General features: G+C 38.4%; 3 protein-coding genes across 3 annotated transcripts; all 3 read right to left on the bottom strand.

Moving 5' to 3' along the window:
• Positions 1-1,879: 1,879 nt before the first annotated feature.
• On the bottom strand, positions 1,880-2,794 carry LOC124505778 (olfactory receptor 4C11-like). The gene has a single exon (XM_047071813.1). It carries the CDS (start codon positions 2,792-2,794, stop codon positions 1,880-1,882), a length of 915 nt encoding a protein of 304 aa, XP_046927769.1.
• Positions 2,795-9,580: 6,786 nt separating this feature from the next.
• LOC124505238 (olfactory receptor 4C15-like) lies at positions 9,581-10,516 on the bottom strand. The gene has a single exon (XM_047071115.1). It carries the CDS (start codon positions 10,514-10,516, stop codon positions 9,581-9,583), a length of 936 nt encoding a protein of 311 aa, XP_046927071.1.
• A 10,608-nt stretch (positions 10,517-21,124) lies between these two features.
• Positions 21,125-22,039, bottom strand: LOC124505473 (olfactory receptor 4C6-like). The gene has a single exon (XM_047071431.1). The coding sequence runs from the start codon at positions 22,037-22,039 to the stop codon at positions 21,125-21,127; it is 915 nt and encodes a 304-aa protein (XP_046927387.1).
• Between the last annotated feature and the right edge of the window lie 1,241 nt (positions 22,040-23,280).

Here is a 23,280-nt window from a genome sequence, read left to right as displayed (position 1 = left end):
GAATGGAAATCTGATGAGATACATGAAAAACATAAACCAAAACACCGAAGTGCTTATCCCAGTCACTAGTCCATATCTTTCCCACCAGGGAAGAAAATCTCTCAAGGAAGCCAAATTATCATGCGAAGTTTGCTTGATAAAGGTGGAATTCAAGAAGCCATAGCCTGAAACGTTTCTCCCAATCCAGAAGTGTACGTGCCATGCCAAGCAGCCAAGCAATCTTATCCACTAGTCCGTGAAACACTTCTTTGCACTAGGTCTACACCTGTTGCATAATGAGAAGTATTGCCTCCTTGACATATTTTGTTCTGTATTTCCAGGTTGGAATCTTCTGTGGACATCTTCTCTTGGTGGATGGAATATTATAACAGTAGCTCTGTTGTCTCTGTCAGTTGTTTTTTTCATATGTATGATCTTATCCATGAGGTGTTGGCTTTCATGATGTAACTCTCACAATTGTATAAAACTGTCACCAATTCACCAACCGATGATTAGGGAAATGCCCATGGATTTATATCACAAATATATATGAAACTCAGAATATGAACAAATAATGAGAAGCATGATGAACAAAGAAAAAAGATATTAAAGTACATAGAGAGTAATTATGGATTAATACAATGAATATATTTGTTGTAAACAGAATTGTCCTGTTTGGGGTGCCTGGGTGGCTCAGTCAGTTAAGCGTCAAACTCTTGATTTCAGCTCAGGTCATGATCTTGTTCATGAGATCAAGCCCTGCGTCAGTTTCTAGGCTGACAGTGAGGAGCCTGCTTGGGATTCTGTCTCTCACTCTCTCTCTCTCTGCCCCCTCTCTCAAAAATAAATAAACTTTTTTAAAAAAGTCATGACCTATCTTGTTGTACATGTCCAAAAGGCAAAAAAAAAAAAAAAAAAAAGGAAAAAAGGGCCAATTTTTTTTCAATATATGAAGTTTATTGTCAAATTGGTTTCCATACAACACCCAGTGCTCATCCCAAAAGGTGCCCTCCTCAATACCCATCACCCACCCTCCCCTCCCTCCCACCCCCCAACCCACAGTTTGTTCTCAGTTTTTAAGAGTCTCTTATGTTTTGTCTCTCTCCCACTCTAACCTCTTTTTTTTTCCTTCCCCTCCCCCATGGGTTTCTGTTAAGTTTTTCAGGATCCACATAAAAGTGAAAACATGGTATCTGTCTTTCTCTGTATGGCTTATTTCACTTAGCATCACACTCTCCACTTCCATCCACGTTGCTACAAAGGGCCATATTTCGTTCTTTCTCATTGCCACGTAGTACTCCACTGTGTATATAAACCACAGTTTCAAAAAGGGCCAATTTTTAAAGATGATACAAAGAGAAGACAAGCATCAAATAGAGGCTTAATTAGATGGTATGTATGCTCCTGTGGGATCATCAGTTTCTTGTAGTGACTTTGTGATATTCACTGTTGAGCCAGAAAAGACAAGATCCAGATCTGATAGTGTCAGAATCGATTTGCCAACCAAATAGGTCAGTCAAAATTAGGGGCCAATTGTTCAACACAGGTCAGAAACATGGAAAAGAGAAACACACCAGAATAATATACGAAGGAGGGAGCTAAAGCTATAGATACAACAGAATCTGGCTACAGGCTGCAATGCAGACAGCAGAAGGGAAGAGTGGTCTTATCTTCCCATAAATACCACTGTACTAGATGTTTTGGCACACTGTGATATTGGCTCAAAATAATTCGGGTCGGTGCTCTGTGGTCATTCTGCCTATGTCTCCAAAAGTTCTACTGGGAGAGAATTCAATTGTCCACGTCAGGATGAAAACATCTTCTCTTTTCTATTAATCCAATTTTATTTACGTTGTTACAGAATTAGCAATTGGAGTCCTCTGCTTTCTCCCGCATCAAGTCAGAGTTTGCCGCACCATAACTTCCTCATTGCATTCTTCACTTCTGCATTTCTCAGAGTATAAATCAGAGGGTTGAGCAAGGGTGTCCCAATAGTGTAAAACACAGCCACCATCTTATCCACTGGAAACGTAGTTACAGGGCGAGTATATGTGAATATACATGGAACAAAGAATAAGATGACAACGATGATGTGGGATGTGCACGTAGAGAGGGCTTTCTTTCTTCCTTCTGCACTCTGGTTATTCAGAGAATGTAAGATGAAAATATAAGAGAGAAGCAGGACGACGAAACTCACCATGCAGATAGCCCCACTGTTAAAAACTATGAGTAAATTGATTACATAGGTGTCCATGCATGCGAGTTTCAACAAAGGTGGCATATCGCAGAAATAATGATCAATAACATCGGGTCCACAGAAGGGTAGTTTCAAAGCCAAGAAAATCTGTGCAGAAGAATGGATACAAGACACGACCCAGGCTAGATTCACCAGTGTACCACAGACATGCCGGCTCATGATGATAGTGTATCGCAGGGGCTTACAAATGGCCACATAGCGATCAAAGGACATGAGGATAAGCACCAAGATCTCCATGCACCCAAAGAAGTGAACTGCAAAAACCTGGGTCATGCACTCGTTGTAGGAGATGACTTTCTTCTCAGATACAGAATCTACTATTAACCTAGGAGCAGTGGTTGTTGAGAAGCAGGCATCAGCAAAGGATAAGTAGGAAAGGAAGAAGTACATGGGGCTCCCAAGTGTCCGGCTGTAGCTGACGGTCATCACAATAAGTGAATTTGCCAAAAGGGTTGCGAGGTATAGAAACAAGAAGACCACAAACACTACTTTTCCCTTTACAACATTCTGTGTTAACCCAAACAGAACGAACTCATTCACACTGCTATTCGACTCCATGGTCACAGTGAACGTAGAAAAACACAGCTGAGAAATTGTTCATCTGCAGAGAAAGTTGGGGAAATGGTGACTTAGCTACAGCAGTGGACTTGATTCAGAATTTCACTCTTGTGGTTCTAATTCCATCAACAAATAAATCAATGGTTCTCAGTTTTGTATGTATTGTCATCACTTGGGAAACTTTTTGTTTTTTAATGCTGATGTCCACGCTTTCACCATGAGCATTAACTGAAGGTCTTCCAATGTGGACTGAAATTTTGAGAGGGAAAAAAAATCTCTCAAGTGATCGTGACCTCTGCCAAATTCTGAGAACTAATGACTTTGCTGTATGATCTTGATCAGGTCACTTTAATGTCTGGAAGCTTTTTCTTCATTTGCAATTAGAGATACTAATAGTTTATTAAATACGTACATATGTGTATGGTATATACGTACATGTAACGTATATGCAGCTCAATTACTGAAAAATAATATCCTTGTATGATTTTAAAACATATACACTTGGAGACTCTTTCTTGAAAAAAACATATTTCTTGATTTGGACACTGGTTTGTACCAATTATTCCTTACCTCTTTGGTATCTTGGTTAGATTATGCTGTAAGAAGAAATTATTTCCCCAAATTCAGGTTCATGGTGGCCATAATTTTACCTATTACTTCAGCTTAGGAAATTACTACAATTTGTCTTTATTCTGCCTTACAATATTTCTGTACCTTTCAATATTGATGTGAAGTGATCTATAATTTAATGAGTTTTGAGATCCTCTTTCTTTCTGATAAATCACCAGTCCTTCGATGAATTAATAACAACATCAAACCAGTCACCAATATGTAGTAAGCACATACTCATATCTTCAATCTATGTAATAGGGCATATAAATATGTCCTCAACCTCTTTACAACAAAGTTGGAGGGATAACACACTTCTAGGTAAGATAATTAACTACATAAGAATTATATACAATTCTATGCGATATTGCTGAATGCATTTGTACTTTTTATTCCAAAAGTACAAAGATCCTTAGATTCTAAATTGATTGGTCAGTGAAGTTTCAAAAATGAGAAAGATGTGAAGTAATTGCTTTAAATATGTTAAACTGGTTCCCAATACGGTTCTCTGAAACTCAAGTATTCCATAAGTTTATACTGGCTTTCCTTAAGTAAAATATATAGCTCAAAATTACTCACTCAAATTGTCCCTTTACCCCTACTAAAGTTATGCATCTAAAAAACTTGAAGTTTATTTTCCATCCAGCTAAAATAATATTAGTGCATTATGTTAAACCAGAGATGTTATAACTACAAACTCTGATTGGCAGGTCCAATTATCTCTTGACAGCTATAAAAAAAGTAAGTAAATTAATAAGTACTTTGTTTTGAAACATTAGATTCCTAAAAAGGGATAAAAAAACCCAAAAAGGCCCTTGGCTGAGAAGAAAGGAGCAGTTATGTGAGAAGAGTCAGTAAAATATCATAAAGGGAGAAACATGCATTGCTTCAGGTCAACATAGAGACTATCTCCATAGAGACTATACTCTTGTTAAATCAAAAGGTTGTAACAAAGAAGTTTGGGAGCAGATAATGGACAACTGTGAAAGCCAGGTGATGTAGTTCTATTTGTTTTATTTTAAATAAGCAAAAAGAAAATTTGGGGACATAAAGACAAGAAAGTAGCACTTGACAAGATGTATGCATTATGTGAGATCAACACCACCACTTAGAGTTCTATCACGGAATTCAGTCATTTCCAACACTCCTGGACTGTACTTTTTCTCTGATCTGGGAGGATATCACAGTAATGGAGCACAGTATGTTCTCTTCCTAATTCTTAAGTTTTACTTTTATCTGTTGAAATTTTAGCCAGTTTCAAATTATATTCGTACCAAAAGTCTTCCTTTGGTTTTCCCAGATAAATAAACCTCTACCCCTAGATCCTATATTACTATGTGCTTTATTAAATATATATATTTATAGGGACGGCTGGGTGGCTCAGTTGGTTGAGCATCAGACTTAGGCTCAGGTCGTCACCTCACAGTTCGTGAGTTCAAGCCCCACATCGGGCTCTGTGCTGACAGCTCAGAGCCCAGAGCCTGCTTTGGATTCTGTGACTCCCTCTCTCTCTCTGCCCCTCCCCTGGTCATTCTCTCTCTCTCAAAAATAAATAAACATTAAAAAAATTAAATAAGAAATATATTTAAAATGTATATATATTTATATTTATATACAACTGAACAAGGCAATCTTAGATTATACATTATTCGTGTTCTATAATCTTACCATTCATACGATATTCCACTTTTGTTATTTTATTTGACCTGCACATTTTCCTACAATGTAGGTGTGGCCACTTGCCCTATGTACAAAAAACTCTATGTGCAAAGTTTCAGGTATGATACAGAAAGTTTCACTGAGTACAACCAGGCTAGAACTTGAGTGGGAGGCTACTAGATAGGAAGTCTCTCTATCATTCAGCCTCCAGGTCATATAAAGTATCAAATCCCTATCACCATGTAGATTGCATCCAAGAGAAGATAAATCCTGAGCCATCAGGGAAGGGTGCCAACTGATACCTTAATTCCTGCTCCCAACTCCAAAATCAGGTTCTGTAAACTTCATGGCAAAAGGAAAATTAGATATCCAAATGAATAATAGCGAAGGGCAAAGACAGAAAAGAGTCAGAACAGGAGAGAGGAGAGTGACAATGAGCAGACATCAGAGAAAGAAGAAACAGGGGATAAGATTCAAAAGATGTATAGAGGAGAGGTGAGCAAAAAAATGATGGAGAGGGTCATTTCACCCAAGTTTTCATCAGAGAGTTTAGCTTCTTTCTTCCTGACCCACCACACTATCACTTGCCCCCCCCCCAAAAAAAGACAGAGAGTGCAGTTTTGGGTCATGAGCAAGAGTTAACAAGGTTCTTGAAACCCCAAGTGTAGAGAAGGGACACTCCTATCTTATACTCCATTCCAGAAACATCACCACTGACCTAAAACTTTTCAAATCAGAGGACCTGCAAAGTAGAAACTTCAGCCAAGTTGGCCTCAATGCCATGGTGCAGTTTATCGTTATTCACCCCCTACATTAAGCAGAGATTATCTGAAAGTCAGTATAACTCTGTGCTGAGGCCAGGAAAGTCTTAGGAACCCTGGACAACCTCAACCCTTCATGGGTGGAAATACTGTCCAGGAACTTCATCATTTGTTAGAAGACATGCTGAGTATTGATATCAGATCAGTCTTGAAGACGCAACATGAAGAAAACATCTCAGACAGACTGGAAAACTTACCCCTTTGCTTAAGAGGAAATAGATGACTTGCAATGTAGTATATTTTCTTGTATCTTCAACTTCCATTTGCCTAGAAAGTGAATCATATGAAGCCTGAATATCACATGCAAACCATACTCCATTGACACTTATCCTTGTTTTTTTTATCACAAGAGGTGATGGGGTAGAGAGAGTTTATGGAGGAAGGGGACTCTGCATGTGGCCACACATGACACAGCTCCTCCCCAGAAGCACTACGACAAAAACAACAAGGTCTATATTGGAGGAAGGGAGGGGGTGGTGAAAAAGAAAAGTTTCTTAATTCAGCCCTTCAAAATTTTATGGAGGAACTTATCCCTGCATTCTGAGAGAGAAATGCCTCTGAAGCAGCCTCTCTTCCCAGAGTTTCTTTTGGAGAATACAAATGAGGTAAGCATTTTCTTCTTATGCTATTAGGTATTTACGACAATTCCCACGTAAGTCTGCAAATGCCTAAGACAGGCTTTCAGCCTCAAGACTTCCAGGAAAACCATTACTCCTAACCCAGTCCCAAAGGATGTCCAATGAGCTACCTCATTCAGATAGTCCAAGGGCAAATGTATGCTTTGGGGCTAATTAGCTTCAACTCACTATGATTGCAGGTTAGGAAAGTTTGTTCACTTCTCCATAGGATTTGCTTAAGCTCATCTCTTCTAGAAGCATGAAAGTCATTGATGTCATTTAAAGGCTCAGATAGATACATATGCCAGATAGACAGACGTGAGCCCTGGCCCCACCGCTATCTGCTATGTGATTTTAAGCAAGTTTCTCAACCTCTTTAATTTCCAATGTTCTCTTAGGAAAAGTCAACTGGTAATCATTACTTATTTATTTTTAACATTAGTGTTCAGTTCTCCCCTGTTCTTAATCTTACCTATATTTTTTAGTCAATGCAGAGAATGAGATGAGAATAAGAATTTTTGAATATAGGTCTTCTGTATTTTCTTTTTGTTTTTAAAGATTCATGCCCTTCCACTTACGTACAGAAAGTTGCTTGTGAATGGCTACAAGCTGCTAAAGATGGGATAAATTACATTAAAACAATACGTTTCACAAAGCAAATTATGTTGCAACCCAGCACTCTGCTCTAGAATTGCCTGCCAGGCACGTCACTGTCCACTAGGCACCTTCAGTGAGGATGAAGTGATCCATTCAGGCGACAGGGGAATGACAGAGGGTGGTGACAGAAAGAGAGGTAGGAGAACACTACAAAAGATTTCACAATGCTTTGAACTCTTGCTGAAAGGTCTAGTGGCAACCAGCAAGGCCTGGTGTCTCACAGAAACGTCTGAGAGAAAATCACACCCCAACACCTGGCCTGTTGTATTAGAAAAGGACTAGAAGAATCCTGAGGAAGGTTTTTGGTCTGTCACTTAAAGTCTTAGAGCCTCCGCTGCCCCATAAATTAAATGGTAATATGAAGACCTACCTTTAAAAAAAAGTTTCTGCAAATCTTAAAATATATAACATAGGAAAACAATGAGTCCCTGGCTCGCAGAACCACAGAAGAAATATTCATGTGTTTTTATTACTCCTGCTTAAACATGAACTGAGCGCCAGAGAAGTGAAATAACTCATGAAAGTTACAGAACAGAAGCAACAGTTTACAGAAGCAACAGAAATGAGCCTAGAATCCACATCTCTTAAGTAGAAGTCTAAACTTTTTTATTTTCATATGATGTGCACAGTAATGTCATAAGATTTCTTAGGCTGGAAAACAAGAGCAAGCAATGAAAGAGCCCCTGCCTTAAACCTCCCAATCAAAAAGCCCCATTTTAACTCCTTACATTTGAAGGAGGATTAAGCTCTCCAGTGCTGGTGGGAAATTTTTGCAGAGGGCAGTTTCCAAGGAGATCTTTGAAGCGGTCAAAGCCAAGAAGCCAAGTCGATGATCTCTTGAAGTTTCTTCGATCTCTAAGTGAACTGACCCTTAACACTCATTAAATTCCTTATAGACCAAAGGACTAAATGAGATCTGGATTCCAGGTCCTGTCAAAACAATGGCAGGGTTTGCTGAATGCACTTGGCTATGCTCACTCCATCATGGAAACTGTGGAAACAGAACAAATGCTAGCTGAGGTTTTTACTAGTTTGAGCCACCTCTGGCTTCATCTTAGGATTATTTAAACTCTGCTCATTGAAATTTGTATCTTACTAAGGTAAGGTTTCCAGTGGATAATTCAGAAACTCTGGCTAGATAAACCCAACTAATAAAATGCAAATTTGAGGCAATAGATGACTTTATTGGGATCATAAATATTTTATGAATAAAAGTCAGATCACTGAGAGCAAGACTTATTGTTGCAGGGAACAGAAGAAGGGATAGAGAATGAAAATGAGAAAGTGGATAGAGAATAATGGCTTTATTTTCTATTTGAATTTTGAGATATTATATTTAGATTTTAAACATGGGGAAATTTGCTAGAATGTAGAATTTATTTTAAATGCTCTATGTATGTCAAGAATTAAGAGCTAATTTATTTTAAATGCTCTATGTATGTCAAGAATTAAGAATTAAGAGCTAAGAGCTCATATCAGCAATAACCACACTCCTTTGCCAAATTTGACACTTTAGTGTGTTAATGTTAAAGATATATTTAAATGTGAGTATGGGAAGATATCTCATTTATTCACTTATTCAACAGATATTTACTGAACTCCTACCTCAGACTGTTCTAGATGCTAATGATACATTATGAGCCGAAGAGGGGAAAATTTTCCTGCCTCACTTGAGTTTATAATCCATAAGAGAAGGCTGACTAAATAAAGAAAGAAAGAAAAATAAATAAATAGATTATGTAGCATATGAGAAAATAACTTCTCTTTCAATAATAAGTTAAATACGTCAATAGGAGAAGGCTGATGAAAGAAAGCAAGAAAGAAAGAGATTATATAGCATATCAGAAAATAATAACTTCTCTCAAAAAAGTTAAAAGATGAAGAGTAGGTTAGGGAAGTGGGGCTATGAAATCTAAGTTGCTATTTTTCAAAACATAGTCCCATGATACAGGAACACCTATGGCTGAGGTTCTGAGAATGCGCTGATCTCTTCCACTCGACCCATGACTGTTTTCTTCCTCAATCACTGAAATCATTGCCCTACGCATAAACTTCTTTTCATTTGAAATAGTGTTAAGTTTCTAACCTCTTAAGATATTTTTGTCATGCCTTCACAAAGACTTACCAAAGCATGGGATGAGTGACAACAGGTCTGATAGGTAATTTCTCCCTTCAATCTTTTTTTTTTTTAAGATTTTAAGTAAACATAATATCCAACGCTTTTACTTTACTATGAAGATACTGAGTTACCAAATCAGAGTCGATAAGTGATCTAAGTGTGAAAACATTTTTCCTGACCCCATATTACTGGGTTTTTTTATTGCATTACATTAGCTCCTATCAAACAGACCCAAACACACAAAGGCTTAGTCTAGAAAATTTGACTCTTTTACTCTTTACAATATTTTGTAAACTTCAATGTTTTATTTGTCACTACAAACCACCATTATTCTGTTCCACATTTTCTTTATGGCATTTTTCATTTCCTTGTTCCTGAAAGTGTAAATCAAAGGATTGAGCAAGGGAGTTAGGATGGTGTAAAATATAGCCACCATTTTGTCAAAAGAGAAAGAAGATGGAGGTCGTGCATACACAAATATACAAGGGACAAAGAACAAGACCACAATAGCAATGTGAGATCCGCACGTGGAGAGGGCTTTCCGCTGCCCTTCAGGACTATGGGTTCTCAGAGAGAGCAAGATGACAACATAGGAGACGAGTAACAGAGAGAAGATTATAATGCAGATAGACCCACTATTGGCGACCACCAAAAGGCCAAAGATGTGAGTGTCAGTGCAGGCAAGCTCCAATAATGGGTACAAATCACACATGAAGTGATCAATGACATTGGGGCCGCAGAAGGGAAGCTGGAAAGTAAAGAGAATTTGTATCATGGAATGCAGAAAACCCCCTGTCCAGGCTACACCCATCAGAATGGTACAGAGCCTCCAGTTCATAATGGTTGTGTAGCGTAGGGGCTTGCAGATGGCCACATAGCGGTCGTAGGCCATGGCTGTGAGGACAATCACTTCCACCCCAGCAAAGAAGTGTTCAGCAAAGAGCTGGGTCATGCAGCCTCCAAAGGAGATGGTTTTCCTCTCATAGAGGGAGTCCACAATCATCTTTGGGGCAATGACAGTGGAGAAGCAAGCATCGAGGAAGGACAGGAAAGCCAAGAAGAAGTACATGGGGGAGCCCAGGAGTGCTGGGCTGCTGCTGACGGTCACCACAATTAGCAAGTTGCCCCCGACAGTTGCAATGTAGCTGAACAAGAATGCAACAAATACTATTTTCTGAACACTGGGATTCTGCGAAAGCCCCAGGAGGACGAACTCAGTTACAAAGCTTTGGTTTCGCATGATTTCCAAGGAAAAGCTAAAAGCCGCCAGAAGGAGCATGTGTAATCTGCAATTATGAGAAAGAAAAATTTGTCTCGGACCAGCGGACAGTAATGCAACAGTCAGAAGTTGGTACATCCACACGAAAAATTATTGTCTATGTTTCTGGCGTCACTGTGACTCACACAAAAGTCAAAGTTTGTTGAAGGTGGTAGTGAGCGGTCAGGCAGAATTGGGGAGGAGAAAGGTAGTATTAAGTACTTTAAAATAGCCAGAGTTCCAATAAAGGGGAAGAATGGAGGTATCCACATGTAGAAAAATAGTTTATCTCAACTGCCAACTTGGGTCCCTTAGCAATGGCTTCCAGGAGTGAACTGTTGGCAAGGGTTCTGAAGCACATCCAGGTTCTGAGGAAAGGACCGTGACAATGTGGTCATCATGTCCACCATGAGACGGAATGGGAGCCGAGGGGACTTGCGTGCCATCCCTGATAGGAGTCTGCCTGATCTGCAAACAGAAGAAGAAATAACATCCAGGTTAAGAGGTCCTTGCAAATCATGGCTACTCCCCAAATATTTCTTTAAACATCTGAAATGAACTTGGCCTTTAAGATGAGTTCATTCATTCCTTATAAAAGAGAAAGATACATGAGAAAGCTCCATGTGAACACAGAACAAGTATGCATGTGTTAAGTGGGGGGGGGGGGGTTATTCATCATTTTAAAATAAGAACGTTTTTTTGTTTTTTTTAAAGTACCTATTTCAGAGTCTTGCCATGATGACTAAGTTAAATAATACAAGAAAAACAATTGTTCAGGGCCTACTGCCCAAGAAACAGTCCATGTTAGGTCTTATCCCTATTTTACTGATGGGAAGCTCATGCTTACAAAGATAAGGTTAGCAAATAACAGATGCTAGGTCTGGGATTTTAACAAAGAAACTCTGGCACTAACCCCCAACTCCATCCACTGTGTCAACAGAAAGGAGTAAGAACTTTCTTCTTCTAGCAAGAACACAGAGCAGGGTGGCCTTTCAAACATTCGTCCACCTGTAGAGGTTTTAACCTTCTGATTTCCTTATTCACGTTTGAATGAGGCCCTTTGATGAAGGACACAGAACAGATGAGTGTAGAATCAGAAGGTAATGACCCAATTACTTGCAGGTACAAATTGATAACAATCACATAAGGAACAGTAACAGCACGGTGAATATTGCCAGAATCTTAGGGCTTTATTAATTACTTGCTAATTAATCATACAAAGTGGTCCAATCTGATTAAGCACAACTTGCCAAAGTATATCTGTTGCTAATGAATATGACTTTATGGTAAAGTAGGGATATTCATACGTAACCTGCCTGCTCATCTCACAGGATTATGATGTGGGTCAAACTGGAAAAAGGAAAAATGTCACTTAGATTAAGAAGTCCTTACCAATCATAATTACTATTCTCTCACTTAAAAACCCAAGCACTTTACCCACAGAAATCTTTTCCATAAGCCATCCAGATGATTCCTCCAACTTTTGACTTCATTTTCGATAGCAAGACACAGCTTTGAAGAATGATTATGTCCTCACCTGCACATATAGCAGAAATTTATCCATCCTTACGTATATGTATGTACATATACACATAATCTATGTTTATTAAACAGGTGAATAAAAGAATAATGGGTCTTATTGGGCAAATTAAAAATAAGCTGATTTTTATGAACGTCCCTTAGAGCTAATCAAAACAGTTTACAATGTTAATAACACTAACCAATGTACAACCATGTATACGAATTATCTGTTGTCTTTTACTTTAAGATAACTATTTCCATTATTTTTCCAGCATACTAGACATTCCTAAATAGTGTCTGGACTGCGAAGTTGATATTTGGCTACAAGCTGTCACTAAGAAAACAAGAATATCAAACACTAGGAGGTCATTGGATCAGTCAACAACCATTTATTAAAAAGTAAAGAATATCAATGCATGATCCAGCAGTTATCAGCTTATCCTAGAGTCAAAGCAGGAAAGAAATGAGGAAGCACGTAAGGTCCAGATTCATACAGACCAGGCTGTTCTACTTAGTTATATCGTGTGATGGAAAAAAATCACTTAAAATTCTCAGAGACTCTGATTTTACTTCTGTAACTGGGTATATATAAAAATGCCTATTGGTAGGATTCTTGTGAGAATCAGAAAAGGTGAGACACATAAAAACATTTATGTAGTTAGGATCATAGGAGAAAAATTACAATAAATGGTAAGAACAAGCCCCAGAGCTATTGACAGAAGAGAGATGACAGTGTTTTTTTTTGTTTTTTGTTTTTATTTTTTGTAATGTTTATTTATTTTTGAAGGAGAGAGAGACAGAGTGTGAGCAGGGGAGGGGCAGAAAGAGCGGGAGACACAGAATCTGAAGCAGGCTCCAGGCTCTGAGCTGTCAGCACAGAGCCCGACCGGGGCTCAAGCTCACAAACCGCGAGATCATGACCTGAGCAGAAGTCGGATGCTTAACCGACTGAGCCACCCAGGGCCCCCCCCAAAATTTTTTAATAATATAAATAAATATTCAGTTTCTGCTGTCAAAGAACTAGCAATTACAGCTTCATTGCGAACACCCATGTGTCATTGAAGAAAACCACTAAGCCTCAGCATCCTCTCCCATAAAATAGATTTAGTAACGCTTGTTCAAGCTGATGGCTCACAAGAGTCAAATGACATAGTCATTATGCATATGTTTTGCAATGTATGATCCAAAAGGAAGATGTGAAATATTGATATCAGAGTGATATTTAAGCAGTGTTTACACCCACAAAGCAAGCTGAAAACTTTAATCTATCATGAGATAAAATGTGTCTTTAAGGTGTTGGTTTTTAAAATTATATTAATTCTAAAATCGCAGGGAAACTCTCATTCATGGAATCATTTGGAAAATGTTTTTGTAAATATTTCCAGAATCATAAACATGTCTTTATTCCTTATAGTAGTGACTCCCACCCTAAACAAAAAATTATTCTAAAAGTGAAATAAGGTGATGTCACTTTTTCTGTTTGTTTCAAACAACAGAAATGTATTTTCTCATCGTTCTGGAAGCTAGAAGTAAAAATTCAAGGTGTTACCAGGGCATTTCCTTCACAAGCTCTAGGAGAGAATCCATTCTTGCCTCTTCCAGCTCCAAGTATTCTTTGTTTATAGGCACACAGCTTCAGTCTCTGCCTTAGACTTCGCGTGACTTTATCCTCTGTCTCTTCACATAGCCTTCTCCTCTGCATCTTGGTCTGGGACTTCAGTATCTCTGTCTTCTCCTTTTCTGTCTCACAGGGATACTTGCCATTGGATTTAGGGCCCATCTGGATAAATCTCATCATGAGATCCTTAACTCAAGTACATCTGTAAAGACCCTCCCCCACCCCCGCCAAATAGGGTCACATTCACATGTTCTGGTAGACATATGGTGTGGGACATATTATTCAACCAGCTCTACTAGGGTTCCCCCAAGAACTGATATTTTATTTATACTATCTGATACATTGTGAATACTCCAGACTCAAGTATCAAGTATGTATCAAGATACTATAAGATAATGAGCTATCAGAACACGGTAGCATTATTGAATACTGCGCAAAAGTCGGTAGACTGAATACTTTTTGGCTCATTTTTAATATAGAAATAATAAATTTACCTGCAGGAAGGGTAGGAGTTAAAACAAATGATTTCCTGTAGTTTCTTTTGCTTGAAATACCTCTGAATCTTTATTTTAGCTAAGGTATTTTGGGTTTGGGTTTGTTTGTTTGTTTGTTTGTTTGTTTTTAGGTTTTATTTAAATTCTAGTTAGTTAACATACAGTGCTATATTAGTTTCAGATGTTCAGTATAGTGATTCAACACTCCCTATATCGCCCTATGCTCATCACAAGTGCCCTCCTTAATCCCCTTTACCTGTTCCACCCATCCCCCCACCCACCTCCCCGCTGGTAACCATCACTTTGTTCTTTATAATTAAGAGTCTGTTTCTTGGTTTGCCTCTCTCTCTCTCTCTCTCTTCCCCTTTGCTCATTTGGTTTTTGCTTAAATTAAGGTGGTGTAACTTTTATAATGGAAGACGATGTCATGTCATTTATAATAGTCATTTATGTGTCATTTATAATAGTGAAAAATTAGAAATATCCAACATGGTCAATAATAGGAAAATGCTTCTGTAAATCAAACTACTACAAATAGCGCAGGATGCTGTCAATAAAATGCTAATCAATGTGAAATGAGAAAAACAAAAGTAGTACAATAACTCTGCCCATTTGTACAGATGTTTTAATAAAATTTTAAAATCAAGAAGTGATCATTCAAAAACAATAGACTTTTATTTTCAATATGTATCTAGACATAAATATATAAAATTTAAAATTAAAAATCAAGTTTAAAATCCATGTCACCATATTTTCCATCACCTTAACCATTCAGAGAAAGGAGACAGGGTATGAGGTTAGTTTTATTAACTATCCAGTATTATTAATTTGCATAGGTGGCACTAACATGGTAACATGACATAGATTCTTAAACTAAAATTTTTTAACTATTGTAAACTTTTCATAAATATCCATATCATGGGCCCAAACTTTCCCAAAGATTCCAAGGTCTATCCTTTCTTGATGGCCACATTTTGTAATGTGCTGGACATACACCAGAGATTGGTCAGGGACTCTCATGGCCATGAACTGGGCTGTGGACCATTTCCTGGGGCTGTGACCTTGGGAATGTGCCGCCCCACTAACCCCATTGTCCATTTCCTTCCCATTCATTCTGCAACAAAACTAATCTAGCATCAATCTTTCTGAAAATAATAGAAATGCTTGTTTCAATTTTGAAATATATATTTAAAACTATATGAGGAATTATTAGTAAGGTTGTCATTATAGGTAGATTTTTATAGTTATATTACAAACAGTAAATTTAAGATATGTTTTATGTACTTATATGTGCATATCAATCACATTTGCATGTAAATTTTAAATATACATGGTTATTACATATTAAAAGAACAGATTAAAACTCCATGATTAACTGTTCCCCCTTAATTCCTAAACCCACTGTATTTTTGATCCAGATTATTATTTACTGCTGCAGTAAAAAGAGTAAAATTCTCTCTGAAAATGCAAACATGTGAATCACAAATCTCACCATTTATCAGTTTCTTGAAAATTCTGGTGATGGCAATCACCTATATGGAGAAAAGTCCATTCAATGGCTGGCCAAAATGTGAAGCATGTTTCCAAGTCTTATTTCTACATCTAGGAGACAGAAGAAGAGCGTCTCTGGCAGACGAGGTAGAGAATGTGCCCCACTGCTTCTCAAGCAGTCTTCAACATGGCCTCAGGGAAAAAAATAAATAAAGAAGCAAAAGTTTCCTCCTTGACTTCCAGCTAGGATTTAAAGAAGTTTCCCTGAGCGGCTATGAACCTGTAGGATTGCTTCTTAGTTTTCCTCAGGGTTTGGAAATTTCCCATCAGTATGATTTTTCAAGACACAGTTATCTGTGATTTGATTTATGCAGGTACTTGCAAAACCTTTATGTCCCTAACCAATTATAGTTGGTTTTTTTTTTTAAACTTCTCCTGGGTTCCCATTTGAAGATGCTTTGTTTTCCCTTCATATTCAGGAATAGAAAACTATGTATATTGGGATGGAACATAATATCTCTGTGCAGGATTCAAGCAACATGCTTGTGTATTTACTAAATACAAGAGCTGAGTTCTGGGATGAAGCACATCAATTCATAAGGATCTGTAATGTGTTGGGATTAGGATTAGATAACAAGTGCTTTTTCAGGAATAACACATTTTATGAATAATGTGCAAAGCTGTGTGGATTCACCAAAACTCTTCTTTTTTTATGTCTGAATACCTAAGTGATATATGTTATGACATTAAAACTAAAAACAATTTTTAGAGATTAAAGGAATGTTTCTCTTTCTACTTTTTTTAAAAGAAGTAATGACAGGGGGCGCCTGGGTGGCTAAACTGGTTAAGTGTTGACTTTGGCTCAGGTCATGATCTCATGGTTCATGGGTTTGAACCCCGCATCAGGCTCTCTGATGTCAGCACAGTTGGGATCCAACTTGTTTGCACTTCCTCTCTCTGTCTCTTTTTCTCTGTCTCTCTCTGTCAAAATAAATAAACAGTTTTTTAAAAGAATGAATGACAGGTCTGCTTACTTTAATCCTTCAGAGTATGTAGCACTGGGATTGAAGCTTGAGGGAAACTTGGACTTAGCTCATGAGATCCCTTCAGAGAGGGTCCATACCAAGGAGTTTGTTGTTCTACACACTTTTGTATCCTACCGAATTTTATGTCTATTCACATCTGACAAAAAGAAGCAGAATTGAAGTGATTTGCCAGAAAAGTGAATGTGCAGAAGCACCTTCACCTGTGGTATTAATGGGCACGTGCTATTTTCTTTTAACTGACATTTTAGAGACTTTTCCCGACCAGAAGAACCATCTGACCAGGAACACACTCCTGGAGGAGACGATCTTTTAAACACATGACTCAACAGCAGAACTCCAGCAATTAAATCCTGGAATCCTGGTTCCTTCTTTGAACCACACTTGGCATCTTCTACTTTATTCCATACCTCGCTTTGCTTAATCCTTATTATTTGATTCTATTAGAGAAAGTGAGTGGGATAACACTGAAATAATAGTGGGAAGATCGAAAGGGACAGATAATATAATAAGCATGTTATTTGTGCAAATATTTAATTTGTGAATTAAAAAAGAAACTGTACAAGTCAAAAAAGACAGAGGAGAGAGATAGAGACAGGTACAAAGAGATGTATGAAATGGGGGGGGGCGGATACAAGGTAAGAGGGAGAGAAAATAGAAATTTGCCCCTTCAGAATTGATCCAATAGACCAATCTTACCCACAGATTTAAAATTCCACCTTTATCATTTATTAAATTACAAAAATTATACCAAGTTTCCAAAGATAGATGGCTTAACCACTGGACCATTTCTTCTGTTCTTTAGAATTCTCTATTAAATGGCCTCTAGCAAAATATTTACACAGCAGAGCTTTATGGTATATTCTGATATGTAGAAGATCCAGTCTCGTCTCTACTTCTCTCACGTTGTTTTTATTACCAAGGCTGTTCAAACATAGCTACACATACACACAAATTTTAATGTTAGTTTATCAATTTCCACAAAGATGCACTTTTTCATTCTTTTGCAGGAGTGTTATTAATTCATCACAGAAATTGGTGTCTCTAAAATCAGGGTCTCATCTAGGGTGCGCAGAGCAGCCAAATATTTTTTTATAGGACCCCTGCCTAGGTAAATACTCTTATGAAATAATAATAATAATAATAATAGAGTAAAACCTTGATTTGTGAGCACAATTCATTCCAGAAACACGTTTATGATCCAAAGCAGTTGTCGTATATCAAAGTGAATTTCAAGAACCGTTGGCTCAGTTGTGGCCATGTGATATTTGGTGTCACGTACTACTCATATTGCAAGATATCGTTCGTTTATCAGATTAAAATTTCCTAAAAATGTTTGCTCATCTTGTGGAACACTGGTAGAACAAGTTACTCGTAGTCCAAGGTTTTACTGTAATAATAACAAAAATAATAATAATAATTTGATTCAAAAGTATATTACAAGATTCACAGGTCAGTATTAGATATAGTGAATTATTGACAGAATTCTAGAATTCAGGGTAGAAAGAGGTACTTTGGATTTGTTTATTGTCCAGTTAGACACAGAAAGATTCTTCCTGATGCGTAAACATCTGTCCTCCTCTTCATATCCAGAATCTATCTCTTCTTATTCTCTCCAGAACCTCTGTATGTTGGAATAATGCCTCTTGCTTGACATAATGCCCTCCTGGAACCAAGGTCCTGGGCATAAAACCTAGGATACTTCATAACATAGTATAGTACAGTACAGTATAGAATCCAGAGTTTCTAGGGCATCTGGTTGGTGCCATGTGTAGCACAGAGAGCCAAAGAGCACCCCAAAGGAGGAAACAAGGATGAGAGCCATGCAATCAGGTCCAGGCTGGAGTACCCCACCAGAAGGCACTACCCAGTTCCAGACACCAGAGAACCTAGAAAACTTCACAGAAGACATTTCCAAGTGTGGAATGAAGACCAGAGGCCTTGCTTGCCCAGGTCTATGTATTATTTAAATATTATTATTAAATTAAAAATAGAAGTTCTTCCCGTCTGGAAGCATAAAGTGAGTTAGTCATGCAGACGACTGGGAGAAAGTATTTGGGGCAGAGAGAATAGCCTACATAAAGACCCTGCAGCAAGAATGTAAATGACCAGTAAGAGGAACAGAGAGATGCCAGAGTAACCAGAGGAGTCAGCGAGGGTTTAGTCATAAGGGAGGAGTTGAGAGTAATAAGAGGGCCGTCAGATTATGTCCACTTGATTGTTAGTAATTGCACAAGGTTTTAGCTTTTAACCCGAGTGAGATCAAGAGTCATTTCAGAGTATTGAATAAAGGTGTGGCTATTATCTGACTTCTGGGTTTAAGGATATTTCTGCGTGTTGTGTTGACAATAGAGCAATAGGGCAGAGAATGCCAAGAAAGAAGTGAGAAGAGTGGGTGAGAATTGCAAATATTCAGGTGAAAGATGGAAGTGGCTAGGAACTAGAAGACAGGTCCAAAAGAGATCACAAGTGGGTGAATTTGGAGTATGTATTGAAGATAGAGCCAACAGAATTTCCTGATAAACGGGGGTATGAGAAAGAGAGACCAACTATGCCACCAGCTGAAATATAGAATATTGTGAACAGAGTAGATTGAGAGGTGGGAAAAGAATCTATTAGTCATTCAAGAGGAAATGCCATGAAGGAGGTTGGGTTTCCAGATCTCAGCCTCCGGAGAGAAGCCTGAGCTGGAGGTAGTAATTTGGGGGTCAAGGTCAAGTAGGGAAAATATGTCATGGAAGATTGGATTCAGCGATGGAGTCCATAAGATGAGAAATGAGGAAAGCCTATTCAATGAGTGACACAGATGTCACTGGTGATCTTGAAAAGAGCATTTTTAGTGTTAGGTCCTGAAGTATGCCTGAAAAAGATGTAAAGAGATTGGAAAGGGAGAAATGGGAAACAGGCATTACAGAATGGCTTAAGTTTTGCTACAAAGAAGAGACAATGAAACAGAGTAGTACTTGATAAAGGAAATGAGATCAAGGGAATATTTTATTTTAAAAATGAAAGGTATCAGACTGCCTCTTTGCTGATGCAAAGGATCCATTCGTAAGGGAAATGAAAAAAGAGATGCCTTTATGTAAGTGATAAGGAGTTGAAGTCCAGAGCACAGATTGGTTGCCTTCAGACAGGAACACAGATAATGTATTTAGCGGAGTAAGAAGGTAGCATATGATTGAACAGGTGCTGACAGATTGGTAGGTATAGTCACAAGTCTGTGGAAGTATTCTGATGTCTTAATTTTTCTCAATGAAACAGGAAGAAAGTCCATGTAATGTTTCCCCCAAAATGTGTTGCTTGCAAGGGCTTTTTAGGCATATACTCTTTTTCAAATTAAAGCACCATTTTACCCTATTTTGCTATGCCTTTGCATCATGAATAATATTGAATTTTCATATTTTATCATATTTCAATTTTACATAATCATATGAAATTTACAAACTACACTAGTAACAGCAAATCCCTATAAAAAAGTAGTAAGATCAATATTTGTTTCAGATGTTAGGGTTTAAAAAGTCAGGCACTGAGCTCCTAAGAAATATGTTTAATGAGCAAAGGTATTTAACGTGAATTAATTTGGGGAACCCATAGGGCAGATATGAGAAGGAATTTGTGAAATCTAACTGACAGGTAATAATTTCAGCACAAATGGTAAGAACAGCTCTCACCTTTGTAAGAGAAGATGTAGGTTTTGGACCTGCTTTTGATACGGGGAAAATTACCATACACATTACAAATATGTAAGGCTAGGGATATCGTTATGACCTTTCCAGTTCTTTAATTCTATAATTAAAATAGAAAAATTATCATCCTAAATTTTTTAGAGAGCAAGTTATGCTTTCATGGGCTTTTTCTTCCTTCTTGACATGAGGCAAGGTCGAGAAATGTAAAGTGAATCCAGGAATGAAGAGGTAACTGAGGGAAGAATGACTAGGGAAAATCATCAGGACAGACTTATCTAAGGATGTGGGCGTTCATCCGAAGATGGAAAAAATGAGGTGGAGCCCACCAAGCGAAATCTCTGGAAAAGAGAAGTCCAGCAGTGAATAAGAGCAAACAGAATAAGAACAAACAAAAGCCCTGAACCAGGACTTGAATTATTGAAAATCAGGCTTGAATTGTTTAAAAAGAAAAAAAAAAACAGGTTTAAAAAAAAAAAAGAAAAAAGAGTGGCCAGAATCTAGTAAGAAAAGTGATGGAGTATAAAATGTACTGGAGAGGTGGGAAATAGGGTGATTGTAGTGTCTTAGTGTGATTTGCATATTAAAAGATGCCATTGGCTGCCCTGTGCCCAATGGATTGGGATGAATGGTGGAGGGACAAAACCTCATTGTCCTTGAAGGAAAGATTTGTCCTTCGCATACAAATTAGTGACACCCCAGGGTTGTTTGTTTCTTATACCTTCTTGTATAGAAGTGTCTTATACCTTCTTGACCCACAATTTCCTCATGGCATTTTTCACCTCTGCATTCCTCAAGGTGTAGATCAGGGGGTTTAACATGGGTGCAACAATGGTAAAGGACACAGCCATTGCTTTGTCTATGGGGTAAGTGGCCACAGGCCGCACATACAGGAAAATGCAGGGCACGAAGAACAAGACGACCACAGTGAGGTGGGAGCCACAGGTCGACAGGGCTTTGCGCCGCCCCGCAGAGCTGCAAGACTTCAGGGAGCAGAGGATGACCACGTAGGAGGCCACGAGGATAAGGAAGATGGTCACACACATCACCCCACTGTTGAGGATGACTAAGAGACCCAGGGTGTGGGTGTCCATGCAGGCGAGTTTCAGCAATGGGAACAAATCACACATGAAGTGATCGATGACATTGGGACCACAGAAGGGTATTTGATACATGAAGAGAAGCTGTATTGCTGCGTGGATAAACCCCCCCACGCAGGCGCCTCCCAGCAGCAGGCGGCACACCCGAGGGTTCATGATGCTCGGGTAGTGCAGGGGCTTACAGATGGCAACGTAGCGGTCATAGGCCATCACGACGAGAAGGATGATCCCCACACCACCAAAGAAATGCTCCGCAAAGAGCTGGGTCATGCAGCCTTCAAAGGAGATGGTAGTTCTCTCGGAGAAGGAGTCCACGATCGTCTTGGGGGCAATGACAGAACAGTAGGTGGCGTCCATGAGGGACAAGGAAGTGAGGAAAAAATACATAGGTGATCTCAGGCTCTGACTCGTGATCACGGTTACCACCATGAGTAGGTTCCCCAAGACCGTGGACACGTACAGGATTAGAAACACAGCAGAGAGCATTTTCCGCAGCTCTGGGTTCTCTGTGATGCCCAAAAGAATGAATTCAGTCGCATTGTTCGGATTCTCCATTTACTTTGGGCTGAGATAAGCACACCACACTGAGCTGGAAAATCTACAAAAGAATACTATTTTGAATTAGTAATCATTGAGTGTGCTGGAGAATTTTTTCACTGTGTCTTATACCTTCTTGACCTACTTTTTTCTCCAGCCACTGACACAGCAACCAGCTGCTAACAGTATAGCCTGACAAGAGCTCCATCCTACTGATCCCTCCACCAACACCTTCACTCCCCAGTACATCTGTTGTTTCCTGTCCCCATATGTGTTGCTTGAGATACTTGGAAAACCCCACTTCATTGTTCTGGTGCATACTCCTACCTGGAAATATGAAGAGATTAACATACTTGAAAGAAATCCTAGACCATTCATAAATAGAAGCCAGAGAATAAATGGTAACCAGTTTAACCACAATCTTGGATTAACTTGCCTTTCTCCCCTATTTCACTCTCCCCATTCACTGCCTCCAGAATAAACCACCTACATACAAGCCTTCTCTCAGCCTCTGATTTTTGGTAACTTCAAGCCAGAAGCTAACACTTATTTATCACTAGACACACCCAACAACCAAGAACACATAAATTCTCCTTCACTTCTTCCACATATGCAGTGAGCACTTAGAATGATCTAAGTTGAACAGCCTACCAGCTAGGTCATATCTCAAGGACTCCCCACTTATTAAAAGCTATTCTCTTTCCATGTACATGTTATCTTCTCAAACTGGATTATTATTACGTTTTGTGAATATGTCTCAGGCAGTGGAATACCCTATGAGACATTTTCTACATTTTAGAGATAAGATATGGAGGCTTCAAAGAGTAGAAAAATAAGACACTAAGTTCCCACCGTTAGAAAACATTAAAACCAAATTCAAATCCGGCTTTTCCTGGATCAAAATCAATAGCAATGGCAAACAATGTCACTTCTCTTAAGAGTCTATCAAGTTCTCGATATGGTAGAGACATTTGCTTCATGATATAATTTTGCTATCATAACAAACCAGTGAGATAAATTTATGCTTCCTGTGCTCATTTTACTAAATAAATCCTACAGTAAAATTTAACAACAAATTTGATGACAATTTTACCATAAAGAACGTGTTCTAATTATATATATAATCCAATCCTGAAACTAGAAATTACAACTAATTAACTGTAACTAACATTCCAAGACTCTAATAATTTTCCAGATATGCTGACTAAAGAAAATAAAACTGTGCCTCTTTCTCTGCCCAAGGAAGACCCCGATCCAAC

This window comes from Lynx rufus, unplaced genomic scaffold, assembly GCF_022079265.1.
Source record: "Lynx rufus isolate CCGP_SWC_20201006 ecotype Redwood Valley unplaced genomic scaffold, mLynRuf1.p SCAF_9, whole genome shotgun sequence".
NCBI lineage: Eukaryota > Metazoa > Chordata > Mammalia > Carnivora > Felidae > Lynx > Lynx rufus.
The sequence above is the reverse complement of the archived record's forward strand: the minus strand, read 5'-3'. Positions and strand labels throughout refer to the sequence as shown.